A 13,192-nucleotide genomic window follows, 5' to 3' on the forward strand; every position below is an offset into this window, starting at 1 on the left:
AATTAGATTGTGGCTCAGCTCGTAATATTCAGTCCAAACCCAAATATCATTTCCAAATGCTCGTCCGAACCTGGTGCAACTCATCTGAACTGTCAAGACGGGTCTGGAATCCACACTCTAGATGAAATGCTTGAAAAATGATATTGGGGCATTATTAAGCTGTTAACAGCAACACCCCTCTGATTCTTAAGCATTTGTTGATTTCAGCTTCAGCCGAATGCAGAAAATGAAACAGAAGAGAGATGACCCCTTTATTATTAAACGGCACCTCTCTTTTCTGACAGGTCGTATCCAGCGTGTAAAGGTCAACCGCAGCCTCTCTGACTCCAGATCAATCAGTAGAGGTGCTGCACAGGGTCGTGTGAGGGCTGCAGTGCTCCTCACCTCGTATACAAATAAAACATAAAACCAGATAACCAGATATGTAAATATTCTGATGAGACAATGATACATCACATAGCATATAATTCAAATAACTTATGAAATGTTGATGAATATTTTGTTCATGTTTAGAAGTCTCCTGGATCAGTGTGTTTTATGTGCCTATTTTGCAAAATTTGGAGAAAACACGTGAGATATTTGTATTTTTTGAATTTGTAACTAGATTTCAGTGCTTTTATCATTATTGACCTATATAACCTATTAGCTTACAGGTTGTTCAGATTTCAGTTCTTACATGTTTAACAGTAAAAGCCTGGTATGACAGAAAGAGGCCATCGCCCCCATAGGGACTTTATTAGAATGGATTGATGTCTTCAAGTTGTTCAACTGAAAGTTTTTACTGGCAACACTTAATCACACATCTATGTGATCTGTATAGAAATCATAGAATAACATTTTTTAAACATATCGACACTGAGCCCAAGAAAAATGTCCCTAAAAGGACAATAAAGTACTGTATTATATCTCTCCTCCCTCCTCTGTCTTTATAACATCCCAACTCAGCGGGGAGGAGGAGAGAGGGAATGGAAGAACTAAATTATTCATTCATATCTCCCCCCTTCCTCTCTTTTCTATCTCTGTCTGCTGTCTCTGGTGTCTTGAATCACCCTCCCCTCTTTCTCCTTCTCTCTGATGAACCTATTCCTCTCCCACCCCGAAGATATTTCAACGTCTCTCCTCCTCACAGCACAAAGACGAGATCTACCTGGTGCTCACAGATAATACACAGGAATACACCCAGTAACACAAACCGTCCTGTGTCTGACTAGAGCCAGACCATTTAAAGTAGCTTTATTATCACATATAACTTTCTGACACAGGAACACCGACTTAATATGTAAAATGGGCCAGCCCTTGTAACCTAGCAACCACAGAAAAAGTTATGTGCATTATTACAGATTCAGAGAGAGTCATCCTGTTTATGTGGAGCCAGAGCCAGTGCAGCAGCAATCATCCAATGTTTACAGCATTGAATAACTAATTAAAAACCAAACTTAACAGAAATTATTACATTTAAACAAACATTAGATAAGAAAATAATAAAATAACATAACGTAAGCTTTTGGGGGGTTTATGGCTGCTGTCCTGATATTTAAAAGATATAGTGACATTCAGTAAATATAATTTAATTGTATGAAGTATCATAATAAGCCAATCAAAAAGCAGCAGTGTAACAAGGTGTTTAGGAGCATATCCCAGAGGCCAGATGTGACAAAGCAGCTGTTGAAGCTGTTACAGTCGGAGGCCGAAGTCATCAGCACAAATGTTCTACTCAAAACGCTAACAGCTGAAAATGGAAGACTTCTGCATCAGACCAGGTTACATAAGCGCCCCAGATCTTTAACCGAAAAAAGTAAGAACTACAGAGGAAGACGAGAGGAGGGGGAAGGAGAAAGGAGAAGAGAGGGGGGAAGGATGGGGGAAGAGATAACTGACTGACGGGAGAAGTCCTCCAAGCAAGAGTCTGAATTAAGGAGGGTTCTGAGAGTCAAAGCTGGGTGGAGGAGGTGGAGGAGCTTGAGAACGTGTGAAAAATAACTGTAGGAAAGAAGATGGAAGCGGAGTCAACAGCTCTACAGTCAGACACAACCTCAGCTTGTTACACTAAAGGTTCTACTGGTTCCACAACTACTAGATGAGTAATAAAAACCGTTGACACTGCAGTACTCTCTGGGTGCATTATCAGAAATGTCTAAACTCAGTGTTAACAATGGCTTTTTTCTTGCATTATATCAGGTTGTTGAAGTTTTGAGTCTATATATAGCTCATGCAGTGCAGCCACTCAAGATGCAAGTACACTCTCACTCCACTGATGCTACAGCTCGCTCAGTCCCTCTTCCTACAGCTGCCATTCATCCAGCGTCATCCTCCGGTGGTGGAGAGTAACTGAGCACATGTACCAAAGTATATTCTTCTTCTTCACCACTACATTTACCAGATTTGCTTTAAGATCTACATTTGACACAATGGGTAAAAAGCTAAGTACAACATTAAACCAGAGATTTGTTAAGGTTTCTATAGTCTGCTCCATTATATATTGATTTCTCTCCTCTAAGCTTCTCACATGGTTTGATGTTGAAATGATCCAATATCACAGCAAAATCAAAGATAAGAGAAAAACTGAAAACTGGTTTGAGAATCAGAGCTCTGCTTCTTCTTTCCTCTTCTATTGATCATCTCACGAGCCCAAGGATTAATCTGCTGTCCCTGTATATAAAGTATAGGTCCAGCATCTATCACAGTGATATGCTGCTGACACTCTGATGCTTCTGTATTATTAATATAATTATGTCATGTACACTGAAATATTAATCAGAGGGACCAAAAAAGCTTTAATACTTTATCTACAAGTTGCTGTTAATATCTTTACTTAAGTAGGATCTAGTTGTAATGCAGTATTTCTATCATTCCCGTACTTTACATAAGGATCTGAATATTACATTACGTACATACATTCATTTTCATGTACTGATCCTTTAATGAATAACCGCAGCGACTTCCTTCTCATTCCTCTGAGCCGTTGACTTCAGACCTCAGTGTAATGAGTCAGTCACATCTTGCATGGCTCATTGTTATTACGTTCGTCATGCTGTCACAACCCAGGGCATCATAGAAAGGTCTGTAGGCTTGGAGCTGGTTTTAATCCCCCCCGACCTCTGCTGTTACAGATCAAGTTTAAAGTGATTTTTTTTGCAAACATAAAAACCAGTGGCAATATGTCAATTTGCACCTTCTATTGGTTGCTGCGGACGACTTATTCGTTATTCTTCTTTCGCTGTGTTTCTTTAGTGCTGTTTCTAAATGTGTGACTGAAACACACATAGAATTAGTTTTTCATTAATAGGAACACAAAGCGTAGGAAGATAAAGTGACAAGAGATAAAACTTTGTCACGCATTCAAGGCTCAACAAAGGAGAATGTTTTCAGTGCCACCCACAGTTGTGCACATGCTGGGAGAGGACTGTAATTGTGCCTCGGCAGCGGCACCAGGCAGTCACAGGCTGAGCAATAAAATGTCTTATTTCAGCTTATTCATAAAAGTGTTATTCCTCAAACCTCCCAAATTCTAGATAAATAATGATAAACATTGGCAGAATACAAATCCAAAATGCACAGATACCAGATAAACCAGATAAATGATGTAAAACACATTTCTGAGGCAGACTAGTGTGCACCAGCCTGATTATAATAATATTACCATGATTACCACTACACTTTCGGGACCTTGTATGCAACATGCGTGTGTACAGTAAATCCTCTGACAATGACAGTTCAGCAAAAATGGTCCAGGAGAGAATCCCATTCTGCTTGTGAGGCCAAAATAAGACTAAAGATACAGTAAGCGTTTTACATCTGTGTCCACTGAGAGGATGAGCTGCTCTTCATTCTGAACTGGACAAACGGGCGTGAAGTTGGATGAATGTTCTCATTGCACAGAGCATATTCTCATTGTACCCTGTTTGATTGTTATAACTCAGCTTTTACTTATGTTAAATATTGTATCGTGATCTAAAACAGTTTATTCCTCCAGCTCCATTGTTCTTCAATAAGTCAGTGAGCGACACTGTGTACTGAGCAACATGTTCCTGACACTGTCGCTTATTTTGTCCAACTCACACCATTCTGCTGCTGAAAATACAGAAAAGTGGGTATAAATCCACAGCTAAAAATAGTCCCTAACAAATGCACCATTCTCTTCTGCCATAAACTACAGTCTCCAGCTGTTTGAGGAAATTACTGAGCGTTTTTAAAACTGCATGTTGTATTTTTTTAAAGATTTATGTCTTCAGTATAGGACCCATTAGGCTTGGGGGTAGGTGCCACAGACAAGGAAGGGAGGTGGCATTATGTTACATAATGGTTTCTAATGCCATTAGGAAATAATACAAGATTTAGGACTACCATTAACCTCTAAATGATTTGAAGTTAGCAGGTTTTCAGACGAGAATGTTGAAGTTTTAGCGTCTGAGGCGTAAACATGATTTGAACCAAGTCCTCAGACTCATTCTAGAGTCGCACTGAACTTCAGCCTTGTCATGCGTCGTTTGTCATGCAATTAATTTCTGTCACGTCAGAATTTGGCTTGGCCGTTTGTCCTCCAGACAGACACTACAGTGTGACGCCTGACTTATCAACGGTGACAAAGAGTGCATCAGTTTCTTTAGTGTCCCTGTGTTTGTTGAGTCCATTCTCAGTCTCTGTCATCATAAACAAACTTTAAACTACCTCCAGATTCACAGACAATACATCACCTTAAGCCCTGACTGGTATGAGATGTGATTAATAGTCACAGTCAGTCATGTCTGTGGTGCTTTTATACGGCAAAGAAATTACAACAGCTTCGGTCCCATAAATTGTTCAGATAAGATTTTGAAAATACTTTTATGAGACAAAATACTGAATTTGAGAAGATCAGATAGACCCAGTCTTCCCTCTTTTGGGACTAATTGGTTTTATTTTAGAATAATTTGGAGTGATTATACAATAACTTCAAATCTGTAAAAACTAACTTTTTTATAAGTAGCATAAAATAAGTCAGGACAGACGTTTCAAGTGTAAAAAGGATCTTACCTGGTTCAGCTTTGCCTAAAGCAGCCTTTATTCTCCGCTCTGCTACCTTCAGTATAAATTCAAAGTCCATTACCAATACACATACACACAAACCCAATGGACTCCTTGGAAAATTCACTCCTTAAATGTGGCCTCATGCACAAACACACACACACACACACAGTGGGGCAGATATGGCGATTATGTCATGCAGGGCTGTCATCAAGCGGAAGGTTAAATGCAGACATGGGAAGACTGAACGTCAGCTCAAGTATGTGTGAGTGAGAAGTAGGATAAAGTTGTTGAGAACAAAAAAAGATAAAAAGAAGAAGCATGACGAAAAAGACCAAGAAGTTTCAGAAGCCGCTTAGCTTTTCCATTAATGTTTAAGTTATGGTTACAATAACTCTATTTGTAAAGCACTTATCTAAACAAGGTGACAAAGTGCTTCACAAAAATCTGGAGGTAAAAAACTCAAGGAATACAGATAAAAGGCCATTTTTTACCTTAACCTTACACATGATAGAGAATTAAAGATATTATATAGACATTATTGATAGGTGCCAGATTCTTAGAATAGATTTGAGCTTTTAATTGGTTAAAAGCACCTTCAGTGGACAGTTCGTGGAATGTCACAGTTGCCACATAAGATTAGATTTTAGCCAACATTATTAACATATAGCGCCCAAGTCGACAAATACTGGAATTCCCCTTTAAGGCCAAACAAAGTGGGGATAACTGTTGAAAACTCTTGCTGATAAATTCAACCTGAGTTATTAATTTGCAAGAAAAATCTCCAGCGTCATCGTTCAGTCCTGTTGCATTCCAGCACAGTCACAATGTTTATTCTGTATTTCCATCCTGGCAAATTAAACAGTTTTATATGCAGCGATTCAGAGCGAGACTGAGTTGTTGTCGAGTGTTTCTCTGCTTCTTATCATTCAGTCTGTGAAAACACGTCTTAGTGGAGCCTTTGTTGCCCTGCTGCTTTTAAAGTGCACTTGGAAAAATATCACTCAGCACTCACTTCTCTCTTGACAGAAACCTGGAGTGAGGGCTGTCCAAACATACATGCACACACATGCACACACATTCACATTATGCTCCCTGCTTTATTCAGAAAATTATACACTTTTAACTGCTCAACCAGAGTTACACTTACTACGTTAATTCTTGCCTCCGCTGAGGTGGTTCTGTTTTCATTTTGTTATCAACAGGATTACGCAAAAACTACTGGACGGATTACCACAAAACTTGGAAGGATAATAATTCAAGCAGCCAAATTCAAATTTAACAAGCCAAATATAATATATAATATATATATATATATATATATATATATATTTGTACAGTTGTGTTGCATTAACCTGGCTTAACAGAACAGGCTGGGGTTGGAAGGACAGCCAACAAATCTATCTCACATCCAGGTAAACCCAGTCATGATTTAATCGCGATAGACTTCAATGACTCTGTAGATAAATGGTTGAATTTAATGCGCAAAGGTGAAAACATGCAGAACACATTAACGGTGGCTGTGTGGGTACTCTGGCTTCCTCCCACAGTCTGAAGACATGCAGGTCAATAAGACTATAAATCATTTATGGGTGTGAATGGGAGTGTGGATGGTTGGTTGCATATGTCAGCTCTGGGATGGGCCGGTGACCTGCTACTTTTCCCTGCCTCGCTCCTCTGTCAGCTGGGATTGGCTCCAGCCACTGGATGGAGGGATGAGAAATACTGCATCATTTTTGGCTTTCGTCTGCGAATTCAATTTCAGTTTATTTCGCTAACAAAGTAGTTTGTTTAGTTATATAAAAGGACGTATGACGGCATTATATGTGTTGCTCATGTGATTAGTTGACATTTTCTGTGAGTGTCTGTATGTATGACGTACATGATGCATTCAGGCGAAAGCAGATCAGACCGGCAAAGTCATAATGTCTTTCTGCAGACTCAGTGTATTTAGACAGTGAGGCCATGAGCTAATGAGCATGCTCACTCTCTTGCTCTCTCACACACACACACACGCACACACCAAGAGAGCATATTAGAGTGCTGCACCAAAACCCTCCATGTGACCTTAGAGGACAGACATCACTAGGACTGTCACTTTTTTGTCAACTCATCACCTTTAGGAAACGTACCAGCACGCAATTCAGAAACAGAGGAAGAGACACACAACTTCACTTTGCTGCAAGCTTGAGGAAAACATGCAAAATGACTTTCGATCTCTGCCACATTTGAGAATCACACACAGAAAAATTAAATACAATGTATTTAGGTAACTAAGTTTGTGTGTGTGGACCTTAGACTTACAGAGACAAATCCAAGTTGGCACTAACCCCATGTCTATTCTCCAGAGTTTAAATAAAATATAAAGTGCGATGCCTTAATGGCAACTCTCCAGAGGAGGTGGCATGTGCGTGCATGTGCGTGCGTGGGTGCAAGTCTCTATCTGGGTCACATCACATGGGACACGAGGCATTGAGCAACATCGAGCCTTATTTATTTTAACAATGAAAGATATTGATGCTGGTTCATCCCATTTAAGACACTGGAACCTCATTAACAAAAGAAGAGATAACTTTTACTAACGACACGTGACCGATGTGTGGTGTGAGATGAACATTCACCATAAAAATTCATATAGATATTCATGCCAATGTAATCTGACCTTTTCTCACACCATCAAACTTTTATTTAAATACTCGGTATATCAAAACTCACATGAGGGGAGTGACTGAGCACCTTCCTGCTCGTATGGGGAGAAGCCTTGACCCTGTGGCCTTTCCTCTGGTGCTGTTCCCAGAACAAAATGAATGTTTCTGTTCTTTTTATCACTTGTTATATTATGAAGTGTTATATATACTGTATATATGTTATATGTATCTATACAATAGCAAAAATGTAAGAAATAAACAAAATTTCTAGCTTGGTTCTAAGTGAATCATCATAAGATGCAACACACACTCAAACATCCATACACACTAAACAAAGCTGTATTTCTGCCCTCCCTGTGGAGCTTCACTAAATAGTGCAATTCAGAGGAAAAACACCAACAAACGCTAAGTCAGCAGAACTCTCCTTCCAGCAGGTCCATATTTCACCACCTACTGAGTGTATTCTCCGTAAACACACACACACACTAAAAAAAGGCCAAGGTAAAGAGTTCATACAGTACGATTTCTTTAATTAAAAGAGGAAGTGACAGCTAGATGTTGCTGGCGGCTATAAATCCACAAGTCTGGCTACTTGTTTCTCTCAGAGGTAGTTTGCAGTGTGTACCGCCAATCTTCTCTGCATCCCCACTGCGTGTGGGGGTGGGTGGGTGAGATATTCTTTCATTAATCACCTCACACACCAAAACAAAATGTGCAAAAGCCAAGTTTCTCAACTCCTGTTTGCAATCCCTTGCATTTCAACTATTTACATCACAGCGGATGGCGTTACACAAGAAAATACGGGCAGAGCATTAAGGCCAATCACACCCACCTAAGTGAAAAATAGTTCTACAGAGCAATTCTGCAGTGGTTTCCAGGACGACTGGGGTCTGCTGGTCATTTCTGCAGTGGTTTCTCTTACATACTAAGGGTGCGGTCTAATATCTCATTTTGCTAACTCAGTACAGTCAGAACATATTCAGAAACAGCAGTTTACCATAGAAAACACTGGACCATCCTTAATAAACGTAAAGGAGAATATGCTGTCCCATCATTCACTGTGGCAGCAACATTTAAAGCAACACAGCATCGTAGTTGCAGCTGGACAGATCCAACATTCAACTGTCTGAAGAACTACAGTCGGTGTGTCAACTTAACCTGTGGCATAACTGTGAGTTTGTTTTAAGTCCCTGTTTAATCCAGTGGGTCTTGCTTCAAGCAATTCATCCAAGAGGAATATTGTGTAAAAGGAAATTAAAGCAGCAACACTGAGCCCAGAGGACGTAAAAGAAAACATAAAGTGAATTCAAGGCGGTGTCGTGTTGGCAGGCAGAGAGAAGAAGCTGTAAACATTTTGCAGTTAACACAACAGTTAACAGTTAAGTGAGCATCTCTGTCCCAGTGCATCAGCTTTAAAGCAGAAGGACGATGCTTTGCAACTAACAGAGAAAATAAAATGATTGTTTAGGGATTCAGGGACAAGGAGTGGACACAGCATAATGTCTTTGACCTCATTACACCATCAGAACTGTGTTTTGTTTGCTGAATGCTTTCACTTGTCTATGTCTAAAATGTGTGGACCTTTTTACACAGAATAATTAAGTCATAGTACTTTTCATGAGTGGACGCACATCTGCATGTTGTCCATTTCTGACAGGGACTGCACGGCTCCATTCCTCAGTTTATACTGCTTCATCAAACACTCAGAACTTATATTTACGTCCCTGGCAGTGGTTTAGGTGTCTAAAGTAAAGTTAATATTTAGACGTCTTGTTGGCAAGTGGAGTTTGCAACTTCTCCCAGTGTCTGCGTGGGATTTCTCCAGGGAACTCCAGCTTCCTCCCACAGTCCAAAGACATGCAGATGGGTGAATGGTTGTTTGTCTCTATATGTCTCAGCCCTGCAAACTATTATTATACAGAATTATTTTTACCTCCTGCTCTAGATCCAAACCAATCCTTTATACCAGTTTAAATAGATTGAAGTAGGGGAAAACCACTTTGTCAAGGGAGGTGAAGGGTTACTCACGCTGGGTAGGACCTCGCTGTGGTGGGGTCTCAGTCCAGAGTATGTCCGAGTGTATGTTAATGGATGATAATGGAGTCCATGCTGTGGGTTAGGGTCTCTACCCGCCGCTGGATGGCGCAACACCTGCTCCTTTCGAGTGGTCCGCTAATTAGCTAGTCGTGTCGGTGGAGACTATAAATATGAAAACTACCGCGTCGCTCCTCGTTCATTTCTCCATCATTACACTCCACTTCCTGTTTATTAGCCACAGGTGTACGGAAGCAGCACAGGACAAAAAGGCAGAGTGTTCAAAACCGCAGGAAAACTGTAAAGCAAACCTCCCAGTGCATCAGAATCATATCCATAACTACAAGTTTCATGTTAAATAGATATTTAATATTTGGAATTATATCTAATAATTAACTTTTTTTTCTTCAATGAGCTGATTAATTATTGAGTTTTAAAATATGTCAAATGTAACAGAGCTCAATGTGACCAACACTCAAAATACCAAACTCATGTCTAAGTAAAATGTAAAAAAAAAAAGTTTGGAAGCTATGGCAAACTTCTGGATGCTCTGTGGACTGATCCATCAAATGAGCAGTCTAACATAGCTTCTTGTAAGTGACACAACAACAGAGAGATGATGGGACCTTATAATTCCAAGTTCAGAGATAACGAAAAGGAAAAACTGTCCTCTCTGTTTATTTAACCCTGGCCTACATCTGACCACAGCTTTTCTTTTGCCTCATGGAGCCTGTTGCCCTCTAAACACTGTGGAGGATACAGAGGCCAACGCTCTGATGCAATGTCAATATCCCAATAGTGTCAACATCATCCACTTCCTGTTACAATGCCAGTGTCAATGTCTGCTCTGCCCTCACCCTGGAGCAGATGGTGGAAGAACTGATGGAAAACAAATCAAACTATTTGGTCAAAGCTTTCAGCAAATAAAAAATCCTTTACTCCATAGAGAGAGAAGAGCTAAAGTGAATTTCCCTCTACATTATTTTGTCCCTGCACCCTGGTGATGAACAGCCTGCAGGGACATGGGACAGAAGGGTGTCCCAGGCCTGATGTTTGACACATCTACACACACATCCATCTGAGGAGGATGGAGAGGTTGTCTGTGCACCAGGATGAGTTTGTGTTTGCAGATGTCTGCAGCCATGAGAAGAAAACAACCCTCAGACGCTTCCTTCTCTTCTGTTGCACACTGCACATCCACGGTGCAAGTCTAAATAAAGTCATGTGCTGTTAAATCATGCAGGTTACTGGAGCCTGAACGGGTCTGCATGCTGCATTAGACTTGATTTTCTGCAGCATCTCCGCCACGCACGCTTTTATTTTTATTTCTTGCACGCACCGCCACTGGTCAGTGTGGGAGCAACCTGTGCTAATAAGTTATCATCCCACCCCTCACTCTGCGCCCCCACCCCACATCATAACTCCCCCTCCCTCCCTCCCTCCCTCCCCTGTAGTGCACTCACTTGCTGCACAATTGCAGAGAGACACCAGCAAGCAGGCGAACAGTGCAGTCTCGGGAGGAAACACACGCACACACTCCAGCGTGCACGCCATGGCTCAGACAAGCAATAAAGTCTTTCTCTGCACCCCCCCACACACGCACGCACACACACACACACACAAACTCACCAGTTGGGTTCTTGTTTTTCTTGAGGCTCCTGCCACAAAGACACTGCAGCATATGCGATCCTTTGCTGAAAATGTTGTTCCAAATAAACCGCATGGATTTGGCCGAGACGGGGGAGGAGGAGGAGGAGGTGGTGGTGGAGGAAGAGGAGGTGGGGGACGAGAGGCGCTCCGGATGCGGCAGCCTAAGATTCACCCACCGCATGGGGGCTGGTCCGCCCCCCTGTTTGCATGCCAGCAGAGCCGGCCAGCTGTTGGGCTCAGTTCGGCGGTGCTTCGGCCCCCCGATCTGCACCATAGACCAGAAGAAGAGCAGGGAACCCGGCTCGTCGCCCGGTTTCTCGCCCGGTTCCTCCACGAGCCCCGAGACCAGCAGCCGCACGTATTCCGCGTCGACGTCGTCCCCGTGCGGCAGGAAAAGAGCGACCGCTGCGGCGCTTGTCTCCGCGGTCGCCGCCTCCGGCTGCCCCAGCGGCCGGTGCTCCTCAGCGGCGGAGGAGCGGTCACTGCTGCCGCCCGGCCGCCGCGGCGCGAAAACCCCGCGGGTGCTCCTCTTCAAATGGCGTCGTCTGCCGCGCGGCGCGGGGAGAGGAGCGGCGGCGGCGGACAGGCATGCGGCGGCGCTAGCGTGAAGTCGGCGGTACGCGGCGGCTGTCGGCTTCTGCACAAAAAACCATTGCATATTAGTGGGAAGCGCAGGGGGTCGGTGCGTCCGTCCGTCCGGGAGGAGGGGAGGGGGTGCGGATACCGGGTTGTCCGTCAGCAAGTCGGTGTCATCCCCGAATCCACACAGCGGGCAAGTACTGCAGCAGAGGGGGGTCCTCTCCAAAAACACACTCAGACACACTGATGCTCACACACAGATGCAGAGTCCTCCTCCTCCTCCTCTTCCTCCTCCTCCTCCTCCAGCGGTGCTTCTCCGCTTCTCTGTGGTCAGTGGGAGCGCATCAGGCATCTGGAGCGGCAGGTGAATCACTGCAGGGAACCTCTGTCCTCTCCCACTCACTGTTTTCTCTCTTCAAAAGAAAGTCCTCATGAATATTTCATCCACGTTTCGGCCTCCACTTCTCAATAATCCATCAGCTCCAGTGCGCCAATATACTGCTGCTGTCTGTCCGTCTCCTCCTCCTCCTCCTCCTCTTCCTCACCTTGCTGTTGAAAAGAAACTGCTGGACCACACGGCTCAGCTGACCCCCCACCACCACCACCACTCCAGAAACTAATCGGATTATGATGAGAAGAGGAAGAGGGAAGATGGAGGAGATGGAGACCGGGCCTGGCTCGTGGTTCCTCTGTGCGCTCCTCCGGTGTTTTCAGCGTCTTTCTACAGGCGCGCTGGAGACGACCGCCGGCCGGTGGCACGAGAGAAGGTGCACTGACTATCTATACCCAACCAGCAACGAAGTCTGAGCACTTCCACACAACACGCGTTCCGCTTGGCACCTTCACAATAAACCACACCGGCGTCAGGATTTAACTTTTGGAGCACATCTCCATTTCAGGCCTGTTTCCTTATGCTACATTTTTACACGGTTTGTGAAAAGACTTTTACTTTCCGGGAGTCTCAGTGGTTAACGAAGGAAAGAAATTGGCTTTTTAAGATGAAACAGTTCGAGTTCTAGATAGGAGCCATTTACTTGCACAAATACTTTCTTAATAGTTGTTCACAGACTGTTTGTGTATGTTACATAATCTAAGATCTTTCACTCAGCACTTGCTGATATTGCTAAGTCAAGAGTGACCCTGGCTTTTGCCATCGGGGCAGCTCTTTACCTGTGCGTAACTCGTGCGTAAAATGTATTTTTTTTATCGGACAGGCCATTGGCAAATGTGCAGACACGTAAGAAGATCCCTGCAAAACAACTCGCACTATATTCTGA

General features: G+C 43.0%; 1 protein-coding gene across 2 annotated transcripts in view; it reads right to left on the bottom strand.

Moving 5' to 3' along the window:
• The window catches only part of LOC109640104 (fibroblast growth factor 14-like), a 38,879-nt gene extending 26,734 nt beyond the window's left edge, over window positions 1-12,145 (bottom strand). The window contains exon 1 of one of the 2 annotated variants that reach the window (XM_020103925.2): window positions 11,316-12,145. In XM_020103925.2, coding sequence (XP_019959484.2) covers window positions 11,316-11,994 — 679 coding nt within the window. In that variant the 5' untranslated portion in view covers window positions 11,995-12,145. Of the gene's footprint in view, window positions 1-9,680; window positions 9,821-11,315 lie in introns of those variants that run through there. The other variant, XM_020103927.2, reaches the window with a different exon arrangement.
• Window positions 12,146-13,192: the final 1,047 nt, after the last annotated feature.

This window comes from Paralichthys olivaceus, chromosome 24, assembly GCF_024713975.1.
Source record: "Paralichthys olivaceus isolate ysfri-2021 chromosome 24, ASM2471397v2, whole genome shotgun sequence".
NCBI classification, from domain to species: domain Eukaryota; kingdom Metazoa; phylum Chordata; class Actinopteri; order Pleuronectiformes; family Paralichthyidae; genus Paralichthys; species Paralichthys olivaceus.